This window comes from Tachypleus tridentatus, chromosome 4 (assembly GCF_004210375.1).
Source record: "Tachypleus tridentatus isolate NWPU-2018 chromosome 4, ASM421037v1, whole genome shotgun sequence".
NCBI classification, from domain to species: Eukaryota; Metazoa; Arthropoda; class Merostomata; order Xiphosura; family Limulidae; genus Tachypleus; species Tachypleus tridentatus.
The window spans coordinates 37,867,975-37,895,358 of NC_134828.1; the positions used below are offsets into that span (position 1 = coordinate 37,867,975).

Here is a 27,384-nt window from a genome sequence, read left to right on the forward strand (position 1 = left end):
CTTACTTTTTATATTATCTCTCTCTCAAAACTTATTTCCTTCTCTTTTTTACTGTAGTCACCATTTCACAGAAATCTATCTGATAGATTCCTCCGTTACTTTCTACTGTTGCCCTTACCTTCTTTTTTACTATGACTGGTCTATCCTTCCTGAGTGTTTTACTGCTAAGGAAGATGGTCACACTTTTTCTCCAATATTTTTTCTGTATTCCAATTCTATGATCTTTCTGACTTGGACATATTTCTGTGTTCTCTTTTTAGCCATTCATTGCTATATATCTTACACTTCCTCTTTTTGGAGTTCTTTTCACCATTTTTTGGAACCCCTCTTCCATAACCCTTAACAAATGGATCCACCAGTTTATCCATTTGGTTTACTTTGTTTTAGGGGTGGATGATCATCATCTCTTAGTGTTTCCTCTAACCAGATTTGACACTTTACCTTTTCTTTTTGAGTCCATTTTCACTGTACTCTAGAGGATATAATACAGGCTTGCATGTGGACTACCTAACACACTTTTCTTGTTCTTTATTTACACCACCTAGCTGTCTCATGAAGGATTTAGACTTCTGCCTATAATGATTCCTTAGTACACATTATGACTTTAAACAAGTGAGTATGTGTGTACTTGTATGTTTCTTACTCTCTACTAACTTACTATAAGATTCCATGGCAATTGCTGTTACATCTTAGGGTAAAGATATCCAAAATCAAAATTGATTCAGGATAATGGAAGGTATTCTTACTGTCTGCCTTGGCTGTATTAATGTGAATTGTGTTTTTGCTAGACCACTGGAGGTTTTCTTGTGCTCTTATATATATATATATATATATATATATATATATCTGTATTATATTTCACTGATCCAGACTGTACCCATTCCATGGATTATTGTGGAGAAAGTCAGCATCAGAGTTGTGTTCCTGCCTGCTTTTCTGGCCTGCATATGTTGGCTTTAAAAATAGGGTTCTGCAGTTGTGTGTTGCATACATTCTAGTAAAAGACCTTTTTGAACTGGAGGACCAATGGGGATCTTGGCAAATTTTCTTGGTCTTCCATGTGCAACTTCTTTTCCCTCCCTCATCAAGTGGAACATTGAAGCTCCTTGCTACTTACTGGTTCCCAGCTGCTGGGGTGGCAGACCATGGAAAATCCTCTCCAATTTAAACCTAACTACAAGAGGGGCTGTGGTGGTACAGAAGTATATTACAGGTCACCCAATGCATAAAACAATGATATATCACAACCTTCAGGTGTACCATTGTTACAACTCACTATTTTAGTCTTTTATATATATTACAAATCCTATTCCTACATCCAAGGTCTGCTCAGTATATTTAAGGTGATTTTTTCTTTATGGTCTGTTCCACATCTTGCTGAAAAACACCTCATTCATACAGCTGGCATGCAGTTCATACAGAGTAATGGTTGAGAAGAGCTATATTTTGATGATAGATTTGTGGTGACCACACCATATACACCTGTGATATATCACTCACTATACTTCCACAGCAAGTATGGAGCTTATTAGTGACTGATGGTTGAGCATAGCTTTATATACGTATCCATACTGACATGGTTCAGTACATTTTCTTCCTTCTACATTTGTCATAGGGCCTGTAGTATCTCATGTTATGGAAGGTGAACACAGTTGCTTATTACAAATGCATTGATGCATTGAGTCTGGTGATGAGCACACAAGATATACTGAAAATGAGCTTCAACTTTCCTATGCATATTGGCTCTCTGATAACTTGTGTGTGAGTACTCAAGTGGCCTTGTTCCTATTTTGTCTGTCCTTATAACACATTGTTGACTTTTCTGTTTTCATACACAAGTGAAGAGTATATCCTGGATGAGAAAAGGTAAGGTCATTCATGAGTGTGTATCTGCTGAGCCTCTGCCATTGGTATTACACCCCATGGGCTTTGTTTAGATGCTTACTGAGGGGAGCTCACCTAGATATTCTTTGCACTGGTCTCTTCATCTCAGCATAGGATGCTAGCTATTCTGTGTGAAGAGGTGAGCACTTGTTTCAGAAGTTAACATTTTCTGATAGATACTTCTTCACATGCTCCTACCTGTCTTTTCCACTTTCCTGTACACATTTCTATATTGCCTTCTCAACAAATGAGGACTCATGAGTGCAAATGTAGGAGTTATTGTGCATGGTCCTGTGTTGCACTCATATTGATGGAGAGTTCTGCTGGATAATTTACATTATCATGCATTAGCTCAAGTTCGTGTCACATTAGATAAGAGTTTTCACAATTCTGGTGACTTACAGCTGTAGCAGGTGATTCAAACTCAAGAGGAAAGAACCTATTCTGTGTGTAGAGGTCATTGTTTGTGGGAAATATATTTTCACACAAGGGAACTGTCAACAGCAGTAGCATTGAAGACTTAATAGCTTAAGTAAGATACCTGACTCCTGGGATGTCTCACTTAAGGAAGCAAAAATTTAAAATACCAAAGATATATATTGGGTAGACCATAAATTTAGCCTGTAACCACTTAATGGTGATGTTCATAACAAGAAACTATTAACAACAGGTATTAAAATAGAGTAGTGCAACTGGGGAGAGGTCAGACATCCTATAATTGAAAAAATAATCATTGGTTTTGTATCCTGTTCCTGAAAGACTAATTTCCATTTTAGCACACGACAAGTCTCGCATAGTGAAGCATCTCAGGGTGCAGAAAATCTTCCATCTTCAGCTACTGAACACATTCTCCCTTCACTACCAGCAGAAGCACCACCTGTTCCACCCCGCAGTAGACACCCCTCATCCTCTCAGGATTCTGCAGGTGATGGAGTGTCTCGGTCTCGGCATTCCAGCATGGAAAAACAGTCTATAAGAGGTGAATTTTTACATCTCTTTTTATAATATAATGATGAGTAAAGTTGTTTATGTTGTTTTTGCTTTTAATATAATTTGTATGATTACTGTTAAAAAAAAAACTGGTTGGAATTTGTGTGAAAGTAGTTACTTATGTAGCATGAAATTTATGGCAGACATTTAAAATATTCTAGAGGCAGTTTGTTTAGATTTTCAATAATATTAAAAAATATAAACTGCAATTAAAACAAAACTATTGTTAAATGCTTTTCTCAAGCTTAATGGGTCGATTTAAAAATAAATTTATGATAGTTAGAACTGCAGGATTTCTAGTATTAGTTGTTTCAGTTGTAAATTTGTGATAATTTTCATAAACATTGGATTTGTCAAGTTTCTAAAAAGTTTACATCCCAATATAATGCATATATTTGTGAGTGTTTCATTATTCCATTTAATTTTACACTTCAATAATAAAATCAATCAAGTAATGAATCATCTTCTGGGATTTGTGTTTGAAGAATTTGCTATTGTCATCATAGTTAAAACTTTTAATCCTATTATACTTTGACTTGTATGGTGGAACAGGCACTCCAGTTCTTCAGATTTGAGGTGCATGATTGTGCTTGCACATGATAATGTGTAAATTTTGCTTTATGGGCATTATTAGTTACATAAATTTGTCATTATCTCTCACTAAAAAAACCTTTTTAAAATCATGTATGCAACTTTATGTATTTAATGAATGTAATGAGTGCTATTTTAATATTCAAATTAATACAGCTGTTTATTAATGTGGCACTGAAGATTTGTGACACAGGCATTGTTGTTGAGTAAGTTCTAATCAAAATCAGAGTTTACAGTCTACTTATATGAATTACAAGTCTTGTAAAGCAATATTGGCAACTGGTACAAGCATACATTTGTCTGTGTTTTTGAAGTGGAAATTGTTAGATACCATTGGCTGTGAGATAAAAGAATGTGGAACTGAGTTGGTTCTAAAGGTAAATATTTTTACGATTCAATACTGTATTGCTGATACATTAACATTATACAAACAAGTGATGAATTATCATAAATCATGCATATGTTCAACATAAGATTTAGGCCATGTGAAATTGTGTCAAAATTGGATCAGTATTTGTAAATTAATGTGAATAGCTTCAATAGTAGCCAAATTGACTGGATTTAAACCATGTGCTGGGTTTACTCATTACTTAATTATGCTGGTTTACACAATATAACCCTAAACGTACTCATCATATCGTCCTCAAATTTGGCAAGCTTTCAGTAAACTTTAAAACTCTTTTTACAAACAAAAACTCAGAATTTTTAATTAATTATCTTAACTAAAACTTTCCATTTAATATGGTGTTAAAGTGTTGACTGCTCCAAGTGCAAAGCGATTTTCATATAAAGATTAAAAATACATCATTAAAAATTTTCAGGTTTTGTTTGCATAATCCATAAAATTGTATAAATAAATATCTAATGTTTTTTTTTGTCAGAAGAAACTTTATATTTTATCTGTTATTTTCTCCACTCTAACTCTGTATGAGGTTAGTTTTTACTGACTTTATAATCAATCAAAATCTATTGTTTTATTTCCCTTTGAATAATGTCTAAACCAATAGTCTTCCCATAAAGTTTTAAGTTCACTTGATGGAAGTATAGAATTATGTAATACATGTGTTGCTCGTGACATGATTATGAGCTTATGTCACAAAAATTTGTATACTTTTTTTTTTATACATGAGCTAACCTTATCTGATCTAAAATATTTCTGTTTTTCATTTTAGTAACTTTCATAATAATAAATAAAGAATGTATATGAAAAACAAGAAATAAAGTACTTATCAACGTTGTTGTCTTTTGTTGTTGACTGTCGGTGACTGAGGTAGTAAATAATATCTTATTTAACAAAGCAGTGCTTCAGAAATGTATAATTATAACAAGAAAATGCTGAATATGTCTCACAATTGTCATAATTATTCTAGTTTTCTAACTAAGCCGTTAGAAATTTGCTGAGCTTGTTGATGGCTTTCCTATTGAAATAATGCTTTTGTTGGAGAAACAGCAGCAACTACAAACTATCTAAGAAGAAAATAATGTAGTATAATACATCATTTAATAGATTGAGACTTTGACTTTCTGTTGGTTATAAATAATATAGTATTGAACATCAGAGAGAACTTTGGTAACTTGTAAAAGAAAAGATATAGCAGTAGGGATCTAGTTTTGTGGTTTATGGCTCTGAAATGAAATGAGATTGAAGGCTTTAAATTTTTTTCACCTGAGCAATAAATATACTATACTGAGTAATGTTTATGGAATTCCAGAGTTCTTCAAGGAGTGGTAAATAAAAAAGAGAAAACATTGGTAACAAATATCAGTGGTGGATTGCATTTTGTAAATATTTTTTTATACAATTAAGAACTTAAAACTTGAATAATATTAAAATTTCACTTATTAACTGCCTTTTGATGCCAAGTGTATTTTGTATGTATTGATAATAAACTAATTTAATTACATTTTGAATGGAACTCTATAAAATGTTGTGACATGAGTACTTGGACTTAAAAAATGTGAAAGGGTGAAGACTAATTTTATTATTTTGAAGAATTAAAGAGGGAACTTTTTTTTCACATGTTTATATGGATTTGTGTAAGTGGTTGATATATGTTTTCTGCATTTTCCAGGAGACACTACACGAGAAGGAACTCCTTCACACAGTACTGTACGGTGAGTTTCATTCAGGTGTGGTATATGAAAATACTGTGTGTTTTTTATCTCACTGTAGTAATGTAGGAATTTTGAAGTTTGTTATTTGTGCAGGTATGTACAGCTTTTATATAACAGCTATCTTTTGTTTTGTGTCAAACACCTAGAATAACACATTTTGTCTTCTATTGGTAAAGAAAGCCACAGGGTTACCTGTAGTGCATGAAGTTATCTTATTTTCCACTAGCAGTCAGGTTATTCCTTGAGGTTATGACCCTTTTTATGTTTTGTTGAGAATGACTATGCATGTGAGTAGAGATAGTTACTATGGGTGAGTCTGATATTAAAACTAACTTAAATCTTGTGTAGTTTATTTGTAAATATTGTACATTTGCTCTCATTCTCCGTATTTCTCAAAACTCAGTGTACATATACACAATTTTTCAGGCATGTGTAAAAGGCTTGGATTTTATGACTGATACTCAGTATTTATTGAAAAAATGAGCAAGATAATTTAGAGGGTTGGGTGTTTTAGTAAAATATTTTAATGAAATTGGAAAATCAAGATATTTTGAAAATTTCAATTCATTTTGTGTCATAATTACCAGTTGTTTAATTGTATGTTGCTTGTACGTTTTTGAATTTCCTAGTTATATTTATTTAGCAAACACATGCATTTCTAATCCTAATTGATACAGAATTACTTATAAACTCTAGTTATTGTTTTTATAATTTTTCTATAACTTTATAAAAGGTTTTATTGTAACATATTTAACATTCTTTTCTTACCTTTCAATTAATATAGCTCTTCATCTGCTTGGAAAGCAGGTTTAGTTGGAATGATTCGCCAGAAATTTAAGAAGGAGGTGATGAAGTAAGTTAAATAGCTTGTGGTTTACTTTGTGAATAACTGTATTGTAATATGCTGGGATATTTGCATAATTAAAGATCATGGACCTACACTCTCAGGTATTTTAATTGGGTATATTTTATTCAAAAGTAAGAACCTAAACATCTGACTTTTAAAGCCTGAGATAATATGAATTATTATTACAGGACAAGAATATGTGTTGATAATTAAAAAAGTGGTACATTTCTTTAAGGAGTTTCCTTAATTTGGGTTGGTTTTGTTATGAGTGTGTTTCTAATTGTTATATTTTGTTTTATAATCAAATGATTTTGATACAGTGAATAACTTTAATAATATTATGTGCCTTATTATGAATAACTTGATTTAATGTTCTGTATCAATCATTTTTAATATCCTTTTGGATGGTGACAACATTATGCACCGGACTTTTATTCATATGGATTATTATTTTTATCATAACCTTTCTAGTTCGATTGCTGGATGTATTATTATTATTTTGGATGAGTCTCTGATTTATTTTATTACATATGTTAAAGTATTACTTTTCAAATAACCAGAAGTTTGAACTTGAATTTAGATGTTAATTAACTGTTAATATGTACCAAATTTATTGTTTGCCAACAAGATTGATACACACAATTTTCTTTTTTAATACAAAGATATTTTAATATACAAACATATAAACACTACAGTTTATAATAATAGTTATTACAGGTGATGGTTAATATACAAAAGCTTACAAACTCTACTGAGTTTTATATCCAATCTAGAACTGAATATTTTGTTGATTATTCAAGTTCACAACAAGCAAATTAATTCTGAGTTGATATTGTCATGCCTCACCTGACCTAATGCTGCCATTTTTCTTGACTGACCATACACTGGGTACAAGCTGACTTCTTTCAGAAAAAATATTTACTGTTCCTGTAGAAATAATAACATCCAAAGTAATTCCCTGAAGATGAACAGTTTATTAAGTTTGAAATCTATAACTTTCCTAGGCAAATTTTGTTGTTTACTGATTAATAGATGATAATTATAACTTCCTAGACCTATAGCACACTGACCATAGTTGTTCAATAATATTCTCTTGTGTATCTTGGCTAGCTGCTTTTTATAAGAATCATGTGAGTCTATAACCTTCACCAATATTCTCACACGAGATACTGTCAGTCAATAATATTATATACATATACACACATAGTACACTGTTGATCTTTATTCAAGAATTTTCAATAAGTTTTGAGAACAGACAGGACCTGTGCAATACATAGTCAAAAATATACATCACAGGCAAAAAGAAAACTATACTAGAACTAGCTTAGATATTACAATGAATGTTTCATGGTAAATCTGTTACTTAAGGAATTTTATAATTGTTTGGCAGTAAAACTGAAGTCTAGCAACAGAATTGAAAACATGTATTCTAATATTAAGAATAGTAAGTTGTGTTACAAAGTGTCATTGTGTTATAAACAGAAAAGTGTTTTGTAAGTAACAAAATTATACTTCATTATGTACTTGTAAAATAAGTGTTTTAGAAAAGTTTCCATTTGGTTTTCTTTCCCTAAAGCTTCTAAACACAACTCTAAAATACATTAACATGTTTGAAGCTTTTGCAATAATGTTTTATTTTTATTTCTAATAAAATCATCAGTGTGACTGCACTGCCTTGAGTTTTAAAGCTAATGTGTAAACTGTGCTTAGTTTTTATATGACTTATATTGAAGTAATTTTTGTTATTTTGTATAGGATGATTTTTTGCTTAAAACTTGTTTATTTTTACCTTGCATTTAAAATGATAAAAAAACCAACTTTAATTAAGAAGGAAAAAAATTATATCATAATTCCCATGGTAGATAAATACTAATAAATTTAATAAAAAATAAAAATTTGTTTTTAATTATAAAATAAGGATATAATATGGTGTTATTAATTCCTACTATAAGAAATTGATTTGTAAATGGCTTAAATAAAATTGAAAATAATTACAGTTGACTTACATAATGTATTTCACACCATAACATTCATACTTTGAAAACTGATGATATAAATAGCATTATTGACTCCTGCTATTTTTGTCACATAATACGGGTGAAGGGCCTTGTTGGTACTGGATGTACAGATGTAGTGTGGTTGACATATGACTTATTAATCTTTGTTTCACTCTTATGTTCTTGGAATTGGAATGCTACTGCTACTTTGTAACAATAAGAAAGCAGTAGAATCTGCTTTTTTTTTTCCCCATAAGGAAACCCTGACAGTAAATCTCATGTTAATTGTTAAGAAATACACAAGCTTAAATCAGTATTAAAATCCTATATTTAAATGGTGATTGGTTTGGCCCACTTTTTGGTTCATTTTATAGAATCTTAAAAGAAAAGACTAATTTAAACTACTTGCATTTATGCATTATTGTAATCATTTCTCCATTAAAATGTTTAGTTATATAGAATGAATTAATACTTTAGTAGTGGTAATAATAACAAAAAAAAAGAATTTATTAATGAAATCATAACTTTTGAAATTTCTGGGGGATGCTGCTTAAAATGTGTACTTTTTTTGTTGAAGTTGTAGATTTGTAAAACAGTCTGATGTAAAGATTGTGTTATGTTTCTCTAGCACTTGTCACATGGTGGGTCTTGCTCAAATGTGTACATATTGGCAGTCAGTTGAAGAATTGGTGATTAAGTAGGTGAAAAATGGCCAGTTTATAGAAATATACAGTTAGTGTACAATATAGTAAAGGAGTGATAGGCCAAATATAGGGTATTGCCATTACTGTCTTAGATGATGGAATGCTATTATTCTTATGTATTTGAACAGATCTAAACTTTCTTGTTGCACATTATAAATAACAGCTGTTTTATAATCAGAGAAGTAAGCAATTAGGAAGTGGTAAAATTATTGTTTTTATTCATCTCATTATTGATAAGGCAAAGCATACAATTAATAAAGGAGAGGCAATAAAGAAAATTTCACTGATAGAATTAATCTGAAATATAAATTGTTCACAGCTGTAATAAATATATTTTAATAATTTCAAAAGTGAATTTTTCTTCACAACCAGTAGGTTAAAACTGATGTCTTGGTCTTAAGTGTCTAAGGACACTTTGTTTTAGCTTCCCCTAACAAGTTAAACTTTTTATGTGAAAAACAATTAATGAAAATAGACTTTGTGACTAGTACCAAAACTTGGGATCTCTGTCTACCAGAGTCATTGTTCTGCCATAAAGTTACTCAAGAATACAATCAGTTATTATTTTATGGGTCTGTTTACTCACCAGTGAAAGGACACTTTATAACATAAACGTTTTGCATGAAAAAAACCAACAAGTTAAAAGTGACTCCTGATACCAGTCTTTTTTTTTTCAGTTGTAGATTTTTTTCATTTCAAACATTTATGTGAGAAAGTCTTTCTTTTATTGATTCTCCAAAAAGCTTGAATTTAAATCTTACTTTGGTTGTCATGTTATTTTCTATTAACTTTAGAATAATATGCTGTATTTATATTTATTATATCTGCCATAAATTAAGAGAAGCAAGCATTTAGAGTGTAGTAAAGTATTAATGTTTTTGTTATTTGTCTTTGTTGGGATGGTTATGTGGACTTTAAATATTGAGGTTAAAAATAAGAATAATTCATTTGAAAAATGGTTTAAATAAATAACGTGTAATAAAAAACTGACTATTTTCTATGGGTAGCATTTGACATATTTAAACATGGGAAAAAAAATGTATTTCTTAATAGGAATTTTAATAAGCAAAAACTATGAGTTATTATCTTCAAAATATTTAAACTGTTACTGTGTGAAGAGCAGACATACAATGTACATCTCCCTAAAGTCTGTAACTTAATAGATGTAAGTAATACTGCTTGTGAAAATAGAAGATAGTGATATTTGATCAGAACTTTTTACACTAAAAATAGCCAAATTAAGATAAAGATGAGAAGCAAGAATTAGGTATTCTTAAAATAGAAATTCTATAGAAATGGGTAAGTTCAACAACAAAAAATTACTTGTTCCAATTGTAATGAAAACAAGGACCATGTTTTCTACAATTTTGTGTTCTTTAAGTTGTCAACTTTTATGTTACATTTTTACAGACAATACCTTTTTGTATAACTTAGCTTATTTACTATATCACATTTTTATCCTAATTTGATTGTTTATATACATGTAGAATGCTTTGATCAGATTTATCAGAAGTAAAAAAAACTGTAACATAAGTTAATGAATCTGTATTGGTTTTTAATATCAGTTTCTCTTATTAAAAGGTTTTCTAAGGCAACAAGCACTCAAGAAGATCAGAAGTCAGTTTCTACCAACAGGTCTCAACCGAAAGGTCCAAATTCTTCCTTATACAAAGGTCCACGTGAAGATCTTCTTCTGTGAGTTTTCTTTTTAATAGTGAGCTTTATGATACTATTTTAATGACTAAATAGTTATAAGTTTTACCATTTCATAACTAGTATGGAAGATAATTTTATTCAAGTGTATTCATCAGATATTTTTTAAAATTTCCAATGAATTTCTTTATGAAGCTTAAACACATTTGTACATAGGATATATATAGTTTGTAAATGTGTTAATGCTGTTATAAAGGTAAATATTACAATCTGCAACATTTGCTTGTAAGTCTCAATCTAGCGTGTAGGTGTTCCTCTGTGAAGTGTATATGTACTTCTTGGAAAGTAGCCTGTTCAAAAGGTTGTACATCTTGTTCTAAACTGAATGTAGACCATTGGTTTAAGTATGTAACCTGTGGACATGTAGAATACCTGACTAGTTTGTTTTGCTAAATCATTCGAGTCAAGTATTTCCAGAGTTCTGTCTCCTAATCTTAGCTGTTGTCAACACCAGTAGCCAGAAAAGACAGAAGAAGAAGTCTGGTTAGTTCTTGGTAACAGAAGACTGTATTTGTGTAAATAAGGAATTGTTGTGTTTCACTTGTGTTGTTTTGTTTTCCTTTACAGTATATGTTTAGTTTTTTTCTTAATCCTGTGTGAAAGGTGGGAGGCAGTGTACATACCATGATGTTTTACAGAGTTTCCTTCAAAATTTAATTAAACTACTTTACTATTAATGTATGTCCAGAAAATTAACATCAAAGTTTAATTAATAAATCAGTTTTTATGTATTACTTAAGTGTTAATTTCAAGAGGGAGTATTCAATTACATTTTCCACAACATACCATCTGCTGATGGTATAGTTATTTTTCAATTTCTAGGGTTTCCACTCTTTGCTTGTCTAAGAATTTAGAAAGCTTGCTCCAGTTTTTTATACCTCACTCAAATTCCATAGGCAAATTCTGATTAGCAAATTTCTCCACCAGCTTCAATGTGCTTCTATTTAAGTACTGTATAAAAGCACTTTATCCCAATAATGTAATAACTTTTTTCTTGACAAAACATTTGACATGGGTTTCTGCTAATAGGAGTATTGTGATTAGCTACTATTTACTTTGTAAATTTGAACATGTTTATCATTTCTATGGTTGTCTTTTTTGTTTATATTTATACATTAAAACAACAACAACAACAGCAACTTATTGATGGGTATGATTTTCCAAGTTAATGTTTCTACTTCACAGGTCAGCCAGACCTCTTCTCTTCCACCTCTGCCAACAGACAAGGGAGGGGTCACTTTCAGTCAAAGTTGTTTGTGATATGATTTTGTGATAATGAGAAACCCACTTGAAGTAAAAATGTATTCTAAAGATGGCTAGTATGGGTATTAAAACTCTTATTAAAATAAAGTAGAGAACATTTTGACTTTCTAAGAAGGTTGAAACATTGTTCTCTACTTTATTGTGATATGATTTGTTGCAAGCTGGAGACATATGGTACAAGGCTGTCTCTTCTGGGGGCTCTAAGGTGACTTTTGCAAGTGACCTAGGAATACCTGGTAAGAATTTACTCGTATGTTCTTTTACTATGTCAGACTCCCAGTAGCACAGTGATGCATCTGCAGACTTACAGCACAAGGAACCAGGTTTTGATACCTGTGGTGGGCAGAGCACAGATAGCCCATTTTGTGGCTTTATGCTTAATTCAAACTGATAACTTTACTAAGTTGAGGTGGCTTCAGCAGAGGATCATTTTGAGCAGTCACCTCTAACCTCTTCAGTTGATTACTTGGGTTTATGAAGTTTTGAAAGTCTCTTCTATTACATTAGATGGTACTCCTTTGTTAACAGAAAGGAACCAGTGACTGCTTGGTTTTCACTTCTTCTAATATTGTTGTTCATGTGTGGAGATTTACCACTCGGTTATATCTTTTACCCACTTATCAGATCAAACTACTTTGGCTTGTCATCATCATGAGGTCTATTTAAGTTTTCAATTGATGGAAACCTTAAACAGATCACAGTTTCTTTAAATTTGTCTTACTAAAACAACTGTTCTGAGATGTTTATCTTCAATCCAACATTTATCTGAAACATGTCAACATTATCTTTAGCAATTTGAGGACTAGTTGGGAATTTTATGACATCTATCTCATTTAGTTTTTCAGTTTGTTCTTTCTTTGGTTTATTTTTGGGATTTACTTTGTAGAGAAGTTTCTTTAAAAATGTTTTTTTTTACAGTCTTCTGCCATCAAGGAGTTATAGAAAGTTACTTTTTTTCTGTCCTAGGTTATTTGCTGGAGTTCCAGAGTCATAATCCTCAATTGATGCTACTCATTTTTATTCTTCTTTATTTTTATTGGTTTCTCATCTTTCTGTTTCTAATTTGGGAGTATCAGTCCATAGTTTTCATAACTCCCCTTCTTTGGTTTCTATAATAGGGTCATCAATATTCTTGAAGTTCTTCGGTTTGGGGACCAATGACAGTGGTGTTAGGGACTATGTAGGGGGCAGGGGAACATGATTATATCACTTCCTGGTCATGTGGAGTTCTATCACCAGGGGTCTATGGGTTCTTCTTGTTCTGGCTTCAGGGTTGGTTATTCAATTTACGTTATTTTCACCATTGTCTGCTCAACTCGTTGCCTTTTCTCCTCCAACAGATTTGCAGCAAGTAGAGCTCCATTCCCAGGCCAGAAGAAAATTGTTTGTCAAAAAAGGCAGTAGAGAGACTTGATCCCATTCTTCCAGGATTTTATTTTTATTTATTCATGGTATCCAAGAAGACCAGGATTTGATGTCCAATTACCGTTTTTATTCGTTTATAAGACGATTCGCTTATAAGACGGGTCCCAACTTTACCTGAGAGATTGTCGATATTCTGTTTAGACTCATTTATAAGACGAAGGAAGGAAAGCAGGTAACGAGAGAAAAGTGAAAAAATGGAAATTAATAGAAACCTAATTTTGGGTTTCGTATCACGATATTCGATTTCAGATTAGAAGGAGAAAAATAGAAGAGATAGAAAAGTGAAAATAGAATTGGATTGCCAAGGTAGCAGCCAAGTGTTCGGGAAGAAACCAACAAGATGCTAAAAGATGTGTCTTTATTGATTCTTCTTCGTTAGCACTGTGGAAGCATTGTGCTTACTGGTATGACGTTATAGGGAAAAGCGAAGTCCAGCGCCCTTCAACGAGCGATCGCTGACTCACAATCACAGATCTAATAATAACAAGATAGCTCACTTCCTATTTTCACTGTCTGAAATATCTGCACAGTTCTGAGTGAACTAAATTTATTTTCTATGTCTGTAGACCTCGCCTATAAGACGGGCCCCCCCCAATTTGAGCCCGAAATCTCGAGGAAAAATCTCCGTCTTATAAGCGAGTAAACACGGTATTGATCTATCTCAACCAGTTTTTAGATCCTCTTTGCTTAACAATGGAATCTTTTCTCACCCTACAGTGACATTTTGCATCAGGGGTCAGTCCAATGTTACTGTGACGTGTTTATATTTCCATAGCAGAATCTTTCCAGAAGTTTTCAGGTGTGTGCACAAGGGTCAGGTGCTACACTTTCACTCCTACTCCTTTTGTTTTGTTTCAGCACCTTATGCTTTCTGCAGAATTGTTTGAACTTTTTCTCATCAACTGCTTTCATTGGGTCTGTACACACATTGCCATATGGATGACTGGCTCCATCCCATCACACACATTGTCATATGGATGACTGGCTCCATCCCATCACACACATTGTCATATGGATGACTGGCTCCATCCCATCACACACATTGCCATATGGATGACTGGCTCCATCCCATCAATTGGCAGAACAGCACTCAGATTCCCCTTACAGAAGCCACAAAAGTGGGCATCCTTTTTAGATTGGTGAAATATTTTTGTTGTCACAGCAACTTGTATTGAATATGTAATAAATTGTGTAAGAAGGTACTCAGTGCTTTTAAACATAAAATATCTTAAAGTACAGTAATACTGTGAGAGTACTTAACCTTTTAATTTTAAAACAAATAGTTGAATTGAGTATAATGTGATGTGTATTGTGTATCACAGTGATAGAAACCACCAAATTAGAACATAAACTTTTAAAATTCTCAATCTAATTAAAAGTATTATTATGATCTCTTTGTATAGCAAAATACAGATTATGAGCACGTGTGTTTAGAAAGCTTTTAAACTTTCCTTTTTCCTATAGTATTCACTAAAACCTATACTTTTACAAACATGGAGATCATAATCCTACATTTTTCTAAAAAATATCTTTGAACTACAAGATTTCTGTATTATCATGCTTGAATTTTGAAGCTACAAGTGCAATATTTTTCTAATTTTTAAGCTGTTGATTGTTTACTTTTTCAAGGTTATGGATCTGTTTGTAACTTCTCTTTTAATTGGGGGGAGGGGTTTTTTAGTTCAAACTCTGCTTGGTTTACCATGTTTATTAGTTTTTATTATAATAATTGTTTGTGAAAAGGATTAATAAAGTTTTCTAATTTCTTAATTTATTTTTTAGAATTTTTACTCTAGGTTAGGAATTAATTATTGCCAGTAAATTGTATTGCTGAAATTCATTACTTTTTTCTGATAATTAAGATATTTATTTCTTTAAATACATGAAACTCACGTTTTTCATATAATAAATTTTTTAGAACTTTTACTCTAGGCTAAGAATTAATTATTGCCAGTCAAAGTTATTGCTGAAATTCATTACTTTTTCTTATAATTAAGATATTTATTTCTTTAAATTCATAAAACTCATGTTTTTCATTTGATTTGTTTTTTAGTATGTTTAGTTTTTATTATGGAGGTATCGAAGTTTAGTCTTAAGTATTTATTTTGTACTTTTTAGAAAAGAATACTTACCTTGGAAAGGTCCAGATCCACAGAATTGTAAAGGTCCCGATCCTACTTTATGTCGAGGTCCTGATTCTAAGAACCTGGAGATGAAACGAGAATCCCGAGCTAAAGGGCCAAAGTTGAGCCTGAGAAGAGGTCCATTAAAAGATATTGCCCATCATTCTATCACCTCACCCTCTGGTGTGCTGGTTGCAACAGTGGAGACTGGACCTTGATAGTCCAGTTAAGCAGGAAATTTACTTCTGTATTAATGTAGTAATTTCCTGAATGAGAAAAGATCTCACATTTTTAACATTTTTTTTTTACTTTTAACTTTATAATGTTTCATTATATTTTTTGAACATCAAAAACATTTTAAACTGATGATTTGCCAAAAAGTAATTTTTTTGCTTTCATTTCTAATTTTATTGATAATTCTAGTCATTAAGTGTTTTGATTTTTAAGATATGCAGTATATACTTTGTTGAAAAAAGGTTTTTTTAAGATGAAAAATTCTTGGCTTCTTTACTTAGAACTTCTGAATGCTGAGCTTTAAAATGAATAAATCGTCCACTCTGGTGTGTATGTATCTCACGTACGATAATAATATAGGAGTTAAGATGACTTAATTTTTCCAGCCACTACGTTTGTTAATTTCCTTTACAGTGAGTTGATATTTAAAAACATTTTGATAATGTTACTAGTTTACTGTAAAAGTGACATACACAAGCAGGTTCTTAAAACGACGTCACTTTCCTGTTGTGGGTTTTGGTTATTGTTGTAGTGTAATGGGATCTTCCAAAAATGTAATTTTTTCTGACTGTGATGTAGAGAAAGGCAATACTTCCATTTAACTACATTGACCATGCTCTTTATATAAAAGTCATACCTGTACTGGATCTAGAGTGTTACTCATTTAAGTGCTTCCTTGCAAATTATTGCAATGAAACACCCACAAGTATTAATATAGGTGGTAGCCTAGCAAATGGATCAGATAGTCCTCTTTGAAGATTGTCTTTAAAATATTTAAAAGTTTTTGTTATATAAATCAATATTTTAAAGATAACAGGTTAACTTAAGTAGAAGATGCTACTCAGATCTATAACTGTGGTTTGTGTACTGGGTCCATCAACATTAGAGTTTTCATTCTTTATTTATTAATTTCATAAATAAGAAGTCCAAGCACAGTTTAACATTAGGTTGAAGTTATTTTGGGTAGGGAAAGATCTCTTCAGGTAAGCCTGAGGAATTAAGAAAAGAATAAGGACCCTACCATCATCCTGTTTCTGTCATAATTTGTTTGAAAATATACTTTTACACTTCTGATTCTGTTAGCCCTAATGTTTTGTTTTTCAAAACCAGGATCATCATTAAGTAGTTCATTTTGCAGAAAGTGTACATTTTCATGAGTGTGTAAATGGATACTTCTCACTATTTGTATAGCTTTTAGATCATTAGTAAATTGATCAATATAAAACATATATTCCACTTTTGAAAGATAAAACATTAGTGTTAGTGTGATCAGAAATGTACAGGCATAGTTTTGAAAAGTCATATCATACAAATCAGGAAGGTGGTAATATACTTATCTGTTATCTTGTTGTACTCACACTGTCCTACAGAAGTCTGACTTTACCTGCTAAAGTTTGAAACTGACATTAACCTGTTTTTGGATTACTGAATTTATCAAAGAAGTCAGAAAAAGAAATGAGAATTGAAATCAGAAGGAAGGTTATTTGAATAGGACCTTTAGAAATTTTTACTAATAGCTTGTTAAACATAACATAGGTATGAAGTCTTTTTATGCTGTGTTCCTGAATTACAGAACCAGTGTGAAAACAGCTGTTTACATTGTAAGCATTTTGCAAACAGATTGTTTTTTTACCATAACCTTGAACAAATACATATTTCTACTAACATTAAAGGCTGTTTTAAATCGATTATTTTATTTTACACAACAGTTTTTAAGTGATCCATTCCAAATCTGCAAGGATTTTCAATTGGAAGTAGAACAAGCTACTAAAATTGCTAAAACTGTGCTTTCAGGCAATTTACTTTTTGTTTTTGTAAAGGCATTCTAGGTTCAGTTTCTCAAAAAATACCAAAATTGTGTGTTTTGTAATGTGCATAATAAGAAAAAAAAGGGAACTTTACTAATGCTCTTGAAATTCCTTTTTGTTTATTCTGAAAGTTTTGAAATGAAATACAGAACATTTTCATCAGTCAATCAGCCTTTTATTTAAATAACAAATTATACAGTTCACACAAATAGTAATGGATTAATGGCTTAGAAAGTGAAATGTAAGCATTTTTGTTTTCCAAAAATTCATACCTGTTACAAACAGCTCTTTACCTGAACAGCTTGTTTGTCTATAATAATTTCCTTCAGTTCAGTTCACACCTGGAGTAAGTAAGTCATCAGTCAGAACTCCTGATATGTTGTTGGTATAGTTGTATGTGTGATTGTAAATGTGTGCTTTGTTTTGCCAGTAAAGAATGTTGTAAATGTTATAGTAAGGTTTGGAAGTTCTCAGACTTATTAGAGATGCTATATATATATCTATTGATGGTAATTTGTATAAATTAATTTATTTTATGTGAGTAGATTTAGGTTGAAATATCTGTGTAATAGTATTGTATTTGATGGTTGCAGCTATTGTACAAGAGCTGTGTGGTTGATGTTATCTCTAGGCCTCTTGAAGCAATTGAAAGATAAATTTTGTAATTCATATAGAAAATAATCAGCTAAAAATGTAAGTTGCTCTTAATCTAGTATTAAACATTTTGAAGGATGTAACTGATTGTAAAGCAATTGTTGGTCAGTACTTCATGTTGATGAACCGAGACTCATGCTTGTCTGGATTTATACTTGTGAATCATGCCATTATACAAATTTGTGAATGAACAATGCTAGAGAATTCAGAATCTCTGCCTTCCAAGTGTAAGATATATAATTTGTCTTAGTATTGAATGTAAAGTGCTATATTGATATTTTAAACTGAAATTTATTTCGTACTTTTGAAGTTATTAGATGTTAGTATAGTCTTTGTGTTTCTAGTCATGGTTATGTCAGTAATTATCAACAACTCAACTAAGAAACAAACAGTGAAAATATTTTCATTGCATGTGTACAGTAATTGTGAGTTGTGTTTGTATGGTTGATGCTTGTTTTATTTAATTTATTTATTCAACAATCATAGCTCAAAATGATTCTTCATGAAAATGTTAACTTTTAAGCTCATATTACAAATATATATACATATAATTACATGATAGATAGGTATACATTAGTAATTTCATATGTGGTTTACTGTAGATGTTGTACACTCATATCATGACATCTTAAACCTTTTTATTGAAATATTTAAGAATATGATGACTTTGAGAATATCGACTGTTTTTATCAAAATTAATACCACTTTGTAATGTGATACTTTACATTTCCACAGACGCGAAAGATTTTCAATTTTTGTTTCAAGTATTGATATTTTAATGAGATTTTTTATGTAGTTATTTATGATTTGTAAAAATATTTTATAGAATTATACTTTAGGTTTTGTATTAAGTATAATGTGCCAAATTAAATTGCTATGAAAAAAACTTTTATTTTTTAATTTGCAAATAATTTGAAATATGTTTTGTTTGATATATATACACTCACACTTTTTTGTTTTTTTGCATTTGTTACTTAAGTTTCAACAGATTTAATATTGTGTGCATTGTATATCACTAATTAATTCTACTTAAATTGAGATTTGTGTGTAAAATAGTGTATTATGATTAGTATGAATAAGTAACTTAATCAGTGGGCTTCCTTTAAATTGAGATTGTAAAAAGTAGTATACAATTTGCTAGTGTTTCACAGATTGTCATTTATTAAAAGTGTTTTTGTGATAACTTGGCAGTCACACGAACACCACCTTTATCTACTTTTGTAACTTGTAATTTGTTTTCACATCTCAGAAACTTAGTTATCCAAGCAGCTAATCCTGATAGACATAGCAGATGAAACTAAACGCATAGGAAAAACTGTGTACAGTAGCTTAGATCTGTGTAAAATATCACTAAGGCATCTCACACAAATTTAATTTTTTTTGTATGTACTTTAATAACATAAGCTTTTCTGGGTGCATTTAGATGCCAAATTACGAGACCCATACTTACATCTAAATTATAATTTATCCTTGGTATTAGTCATTTAACCCCTTTATACATACCAATACATTTTACTATGTTTTATATTGTTCAGATACATTAATTATGCCTGGTATATACTGTGTACTCATTTTTTTTTTTGGCATTTTCCTTAAGAATTTTCTCATAGTATCTAGAATTGTTTACTTTGCAGTTGAAGTACAAATGGTGATCACATTTGGTCAGTACCAATATTTAGTATTCATGCTTAGTTATGTTTTTCACATTCCATTGTCACAAAATCATCATTAATTTTAGGCTACTATGATAAATGTAATCTGTTTGCAGCTTTTCATTCTTGCCTGATTTTCTCAAACATGCTTTGTTGTCAAAAACGTTTTGTTACTTCCAATGCTCAAGTTGAAGAACTTGGATTATTTGTAACTTTGATTGTCGAGTAGACTTTTCTCTATTTTCTTTTTCAGTTTTTTTGTGTGTGTGTCTATCTTGTAATTAAGGTAGAATAATGTTTTTAAAACCATTAGTTCTGTTAAGGATTTTGGCTCGTGGACATTCTCCAGTTTTTACAAAAGTACTCTTGTGAAACAAGAGTACAAGAAGTTTAAGTGATGTGCATTTGGCTTTCCAGTTTATATTCCAGTTCTTTCATTTTGTTTTTGGGAAGTAACTTATTGAATGTGAAGTTTTATGACTTCTAGGTAAATTAGGATGACAGAACAACAGCTGAGGGCCTCATCCAAATCAAATTCATGTCAAATTCTATACATGGAGAGTGATCTTAAGACAAATTACTATTATTTACTTCATTTCTCCAAAATTGACTTATTCTATCATCTTAAGTTTGTTTCACAGCTATCAGTGATTGTGTTAGCTAATTTGAATAAATGCCTTTTTTTTTGTTAAGTTTTTGAAATATTTTCAGTAGTTCTCAGTTAAACTGTTTAAGATCCAATGAAGTTTCTGAACTATTATCTTATTACCAGTATTTGTGAAAGTAATAATTTAACATGGTACAGTGAGAAAAACTATTCTGAGATATTTTGCTGAGACTTAAAACTTTTATCAGTTTGTTTTAGTGGGCAGTTAGAGGACAGTCTGGATTATTATTTGCTGTTAAAAGAAAAATGTCGGTAAGGAATTTGAATGTATACAACTGTAACTTGCAGAGTGTACTGTAGTATCACAAAGTTGAAAAAAATAACTAGAGCACGAAACATCAATAACTTTTTTAAACTACAAATGTAGTATTTCATCGCAACTAAGATATATTAGTCTGAAATTTCCAAATTAAAAACTGATTTATCACTTCATATTTATGTAACAAGGTTAGCTACTTAGAGTGTTAAGAAATAGGTTTTTGTTTATTCTTGCTTATAGAATACTAACTTGTGCTCAGTTTAGGGTAATAGTATATGACAAACCATCACAATATATCTACTTAACTAGTTTTAATGCTTCTTTCTTGACTGGCATGTTATGGTTTTCAGAAAGGTAAAATTATTAATAGCATTTATTTCAAATTGTTATATCGTGACAAACATGTGAAAGTGAAAATTGAATGTTAATTAGCTTTCACACACACACAAGATATTACCGGTGATCTAATATCTCAGCCTTTCTTCATTAATATCATTAAGTTTGGTCCATATGGTCATGCCCCCTTAGTGACATATATACAGTGGCATGTTTTTAGATTTATACTGCTAAAATCCAAGTTTTTATACCCATGGAACTTTTTGTTGCTTAATAATAAACAACAACAGCCATCTGGTCATCATTAAATCTTGATGCCATCTGTTTTTCGTATTCTGTATTAAACTATTGTGAGTGCCAAAATAATAATGACTAGATGTTATTTGGCCCTCTTCTTTTATTCATTTAAAATTATTGCACTGTCATGTTTGTCGAATTGCCAAGAAGTGATATCAAGTTAGCTTGGCTTCAGTTCATATAGACAATATTGTAGTTTAGTTAGCCACTGTGTAATGTCTGTCTGTGCATATCCCTCGCATTTCAATTGTTTCTATTTCATGTCATGATCTGTTCAATACATTTGGTTTCCTGCCTCCCTTTTTTACCCAACATTTAGAATTATCTGTTTTTCTTTCCTAAATATTAAACTGGTTTAAAAATATTTTGACCAGTTTTGGTTATGAGATTGAGTGCTGGTGTGGTGATTCAAAATATGATACCTATCTGTTTGTATGTCTGTGTGTTTGTTAAAAAAGAACAAACAATTTTTTGATGGTTTGTACAATTCATTAAATTTTGGTAGAATGAGTGTTCCATGGAAGTTAACTGTGTACCTTATGGAATACTAATCAGAAGTCACAGGTTGAGTAGTGCCAGAAACTTCTTGATTCTGTTTTAGGGAATATAGATCAAGTTTCACTCTGAAGAGAATTGGAATCTTTTGACATTAGGGCAGTCAAATACAAGCCCAACTTAGCATTAACATTTTGGACAAATTAAGAAAAGCCTATTCAAATCAACCACTATGTTCTCAAAAGAACTTTAAATTAAAAGGAATATTTATAAAAAACAAGAAGTATACAAGAATGTTTTAAAATAGTATAAATGTAAGCCTGATGATTCTTGTCTTTTTAATTTAATATAAGTTAGGTATTTTGTTTAACAGTAGGTGGCCCTAGCTCAGTTTCATGATATGTTTTTTCAAGCCTATTAAATCCTGATTTTTGTATCTTTGGTCTGAACCATTATATAGACCAATCTTTTATATTTTTTTGAGACTTCATTAAATTTTTTCAGTTTTTTTATTATTCATTGTTTAATTAACTTTCTAAGTGTCTATTAACAATTAATTTTTTAAGATTTTTTTTTTTTAGTTTACTTATGCAGCATCTGCTCTCTGACCAGTGAAGGAACAGGCTTGTAAGTTTGAGCTGAAGCTGTGATATTTTAGTTAAATGCATGTTGGATCTAACACTGTAAAGTCATCTTGGTCCTGTGTATCTTTGTGTTTTTCAATTAAAATTATAAACCCTGTCAGAAATATGATTAAATTATACTAAGTGTTTACACCACATTTGTACACATTTATTTATTGAAGCTAAGGCTGTAACAATGCATAAATATGACTGTTAAAGCTTCAGCTAGGATAGTTTACGCATTTACATGTTGGAGGTAAAGATTTAACAATGTATAAATTTATCTGTTCAAAGAAAGATCAGCAATTTAATAAAAATACAACATGAAGTTCAGGTTACTTAGATAAGATTAATTTGGATTATTAGAGATTTTAAGGCACAAAATAAAGTGCATTTTTTCTTTCTGTTTATTTTTCTCACCACATTAAGTTATGTACTATGCTACATATTATGTGGTGAATGTTACAGATTGTTTTGATGCATAACTTTTGGTCACAGTAAAGCAATTACATTTTCTTACTGATCAAAAGAAAATTCTTTAGATGTTTTTTTGTGGTAGTTCCAATCAATAATGCTGTTATGCAGTATGTTTGCTGGTTTGAGACTTTAGTGTACCTTTAAAATAAAAAGGCACTTATAAGAATAATTGATTTCTCACTAACAGAGATTGAAATTGGTACTTACATTCCAATAGATTGTTTTAGGACTTTTTCACATTGTATTACAGAAAACATGGATTTTAATCACCAAAAATAAAAGTTATTATTTATAAAACATTAAGCATGTTTCACAGAAAAATATTATTTACCACGAAAAAAAAATGTATTTGGTTATTTTATGAATTGTAATAAGATGTTCTCTGATTTTCCTAAAGATTGCCTTTATGAAATTGTAAATGATACTTGAAGTTTTTCAAGCTTGTGGAACCAAAAAAATGTAATTTGTGAAGCTTTCAAGAATATTTGAAAACAAGTCAATTGTACTATACAATGAAATGTAGGGAATTTAGTTTTGTCTAGTGTAGGACTGGTGTATTAAAAATAATCACAAAACAATGGACAAAAAATAGTTAACAACAGACTTTTTCTTTGTTGCAAATTTTGAGCTTTCATAGGTTTTATCTTTACTTCAGTGGTGACTTGATAGACCCACAAACATTCTCAAATCAGCAAAATAAATGTTCTGCAGTTAACAGGGCCATCTTTTCAGTGTTCCTTTTGTGTATGTTTCATGAATGCAAATATCTCAGTTGTGTAGATATTGAAATTTGCAATTTAAAATTGTTTTGTATTTGTGTGCTTACCTGTAGAGGAAATTCATTATTATATCAGTATTTTTTCTTGTTCCTAATTATTAAAACGTATTCTCTCAATATGAAATTTCACTGCTTGCATATTTTTATTTGTGATTAATAAGTTAGTGTTTGAAATGAGCTTATAGAATGAGAAAGACTTTATTTCTCATTGTCACAACTTTCCAAAATGTCACAGTTCAAATATCTATCAAAGTACTGTGGTAGTGAGGTTTGATGGAAATCTGGAATAAAAAAATGTTTGTCTTCATTATTTACTCATGTTTGTTTGTCAGTTTAACATCATTAACTTTAATTGCTTTATAGTATGTACAGACAAATAAGAAATAGTTCACCCTTTGTAACACTTTTATTTTGTTTGTACTTGGCCCAACATATAAAAATGAACTAACTATCTTAGTATTTTCTTGATTCTCAGTTAAAGCAATTATATTCTTTCCATCTGGTAATAAGATATAAGAAGCTTGTCAAGTTTAAATTTTTTTTAAATTATTTTCTAACTATTCACTCAGTCATAATTACAACCTTGTTATACAAATGTTTCTGAGTACATTTTTACTAAGCTAAATTATTCTTGAATGTCATATACATCTAAATTAGTTAAATAAGGTGATACAACAAATATTTTGGCTGCAACAAAAATCATTAAATTCAACCTGGTGTGTTTATCTTTAGTTGGTGCATTGTTACATACTGACTTAACAAAAGGATTATTTCTTGTATGTAATTCTTTTATATTTTTTCTTTTTTAAAACCAGTCACTAATGTTTTGTCACAATATTTCATCTTAAATTTTAACAACCAGAAAAATTATGTCCATGTTTTCTGAAGGTAAAAATGTTATGATGTTTAAATATTAGAGAAAAAATGGCCACTACAATGTTATCTTTAATTTTACTCTGTCAACTAATCTTTTTATTATTCTGTAACATTCATTATCACATTTTTTTTCTGAGGAAACAAAATAAATTAACTAATTTTCTGCTACTTGTAAATAAATGTTTACTTTTTAATAAGTTCTGCTAAAAATATATAATAGAAAGTGTGGCAAGAAAAGAAATAGAGGTGGCATGTTAAAGGCAATAATTATACTTTACTATATATTTGAGATCATATAAGACACACACAATAGTGGGGGTCAAGGTTTTTTTTTTAGTAAGAATATATTTGAAATAATCATAAATAGCATGTATTACATGATTACCTATTTATTTCTTCTCCAAACATATTTCACTAACAGTTCTACTTAAGTGTTCACCTTGTTCTAAGAAACTTAATGATTAACAATGGCAACATTGACATTTCTAAATGTTTTTCTTGGATTCCTATTCCTATTTCCAGTAGTTGTATGAAAGATAAGTAGACAACACCCAGCTATCTAAGCAAAGATAACCAACAACCATAATGTCTACAACAACAGAACCAAGGGTTGATACCTGGGACTTATCTGGCCCTCTGAAAACCAGTGATATAGACTAGTGTGTTGTCTCTTGAACTAGAGGACCAAAAGTGGACACCTGAGATATATCTAATCATTTGAGAACCACTAACACAGAAAACTGTGATGTTTCTGGAACAAGAGGACCAAGTTGTTTCAATGAAACCAGGTGGAGTAGACATAGTAGTTTGGACTAACACACCCAGAAAAATTGGCTTTGATTATAAATACAAAATATGACATATCATAAAGTGGACTCAACATAGAAATTTAAACAAAGCTCACCACTAGAGAAAGAAAGAAAAACCAAAGAAGCTATTTACATCACCAGCCTGAGCTCAGCAGAGACAACAGCATGTACATCAATGACCTATGGATATCCATTTTCAACAAACTTTATAGATAAGATGATAACATCATAGTTTAATGGACAATATCTCCCAATCACTGCACTCATTTTACCTCATAGCCTGAGTTTTACTTTACCACTAGGCTATGTTTACCTTTTATAAGATATTACATAAGATTCTACACTGACCTGAAGAATGCTTCAATATAGAAGCCAAAATGCCATTCTCTTTTCACTAGACAAGCAGTTGCAGTCTATTAAATTTTTCAAACTAAGATCAAGTGTGGACACTTCAGAACCATTAATACAGGTAATTGTGATGTATTTTAAACAAGAGGACCAGGATTGGACACTTAAGACATATCTGATCATATAGGAACCACAGACATTTGTAATGTCTGGAACAACGGAACAAAGAGTAGATGTCTGAGACATATCTGGCCATCAGCTATTCGCTAATATGGACAACTGTATGTGTTTGGAACTAGAGGATCAAGACTGGACATCTGAGAACCACTAAAGCAGATAACTGTGTTATTTTGGGATCTAGGGGACCAAGAGTAGACACACGCCTGGCTATCTAAGGACTGCTTATGACACAAGTGCAGCGCATCTAGAACACTAAAAACAACAAAAAACTGACGTCTAGCCAAAGCATGTCTTGCCATAAAACTAGTAACAGAAAGCTACGACATGTGAAACTCAAACAGAATTTGTATTTGCTTAAGACGTCATCCAACTACTACAGGCAGACTTGACTGGAATCCAGATATTAAAAGCATATATTTAAGATATACTTGGCTATCTAACAACTAATGGTAGGCAACTTGCTACATATTAGGAATCCAAACATAAATAACACATACTTAATACACGTCTAAACAATAATTTATAATCAAGGTGTATCAGGCCGTTTAAAATACTAATGGCAGATAGTTTATAGATGTCTACATCGCAAATAATAATGTTGACATAATCTGGAAAATAAATGGCAGGCTTTGCTACATGAGGCTGAATAAAACATATTCTTACACATTTTTTAGGTCTAACTTTCAAAACTTCTGTATTTACTATTCTATCACTAATTATATGTGCTTGTTTTGGAGTATATATGTGTAAATTTATGTATTAAAACTAAACGCTAATGGAAACCGTTAAATAAAAATGATAGAGAATATTTATCAATTGTATTTTTTATTTTTGGTTGGAACGTCATACAGACAATTTACTACCTTCAAATTCTTTCCTTTAATACGGGTCCACCAATGGGACAGCGGTAAGTCTACGAATTTACAATGCCTAAAGCGGGGGCTCGATTTCTCTCGGTGGACACCCTTTAATAAGGAAGTGGTAATCTTAGGTGAACATGAATACAAGACGTTATAAAACAGTCGAGATCACCCGTGAAATAGAAAAGTGGGCAGAATGACTCCTCTGTTAATACAAGTTTACTAACGTGTTGCAGATTGGCTTAGAGGAATTTCTCAAGAATTATATTCTGCTCGTTAATAACGGTCAAGCATTTTTTAATATTGAAGTCTTAATATTTCAAAGAAGGATCAGTGAAAGCTAAAATATTTAAACTAACTACAACGCCCTCTATAGTAA

The 27,384-nt window shown here is 30.9% G+C and overlaps 1 protein-coding gene across 6 annotated transcripts in view; it reads left to right on the forward strand.

Annotated features, from left to right (window-relative positions):
* LOC143248872 (uncharacterized) overlaps positions 1-26,864 on the forward strand; it is a 91,415-nt gene extending 64,551 nt beyond the window's left edge. For 4 of the 6 annotated variants that reach the window (XM_076497737.1, XM_076497738.1, XM_076497739.1 and 1 more), the window contains 5 exons: positions 2,661-2,863; positions 5,538-5,580; positions 6,365-6,433; positions 10,710-10,823; positions 15,648-25,009. In XM_076497737.1, the coding sequence (XP_076353852.1) occupies positions 2,661-2,863; positions 5,538-5,580; positions 6,365-6,433; positions 10,710-10,823; positions 15,648-15,870 (652 nt within the window). In that variant the 3' untranslated portion in view covers positions 15,871-25,009. Of the gene's footprint in view, positions 1-2,660; positions 2,864-5,537; positions 5,581-6,364; positions 6,434-10,709; positions 10,824-15,647 lie in introns of all 6 variants that reach the window. The other 2 variants (XR_013027240.1, XM_076497736.1) reach the window with 2 other exon arrangements.
* Positions 26,865-27,384: the final 520 nt, after the last annotated feature.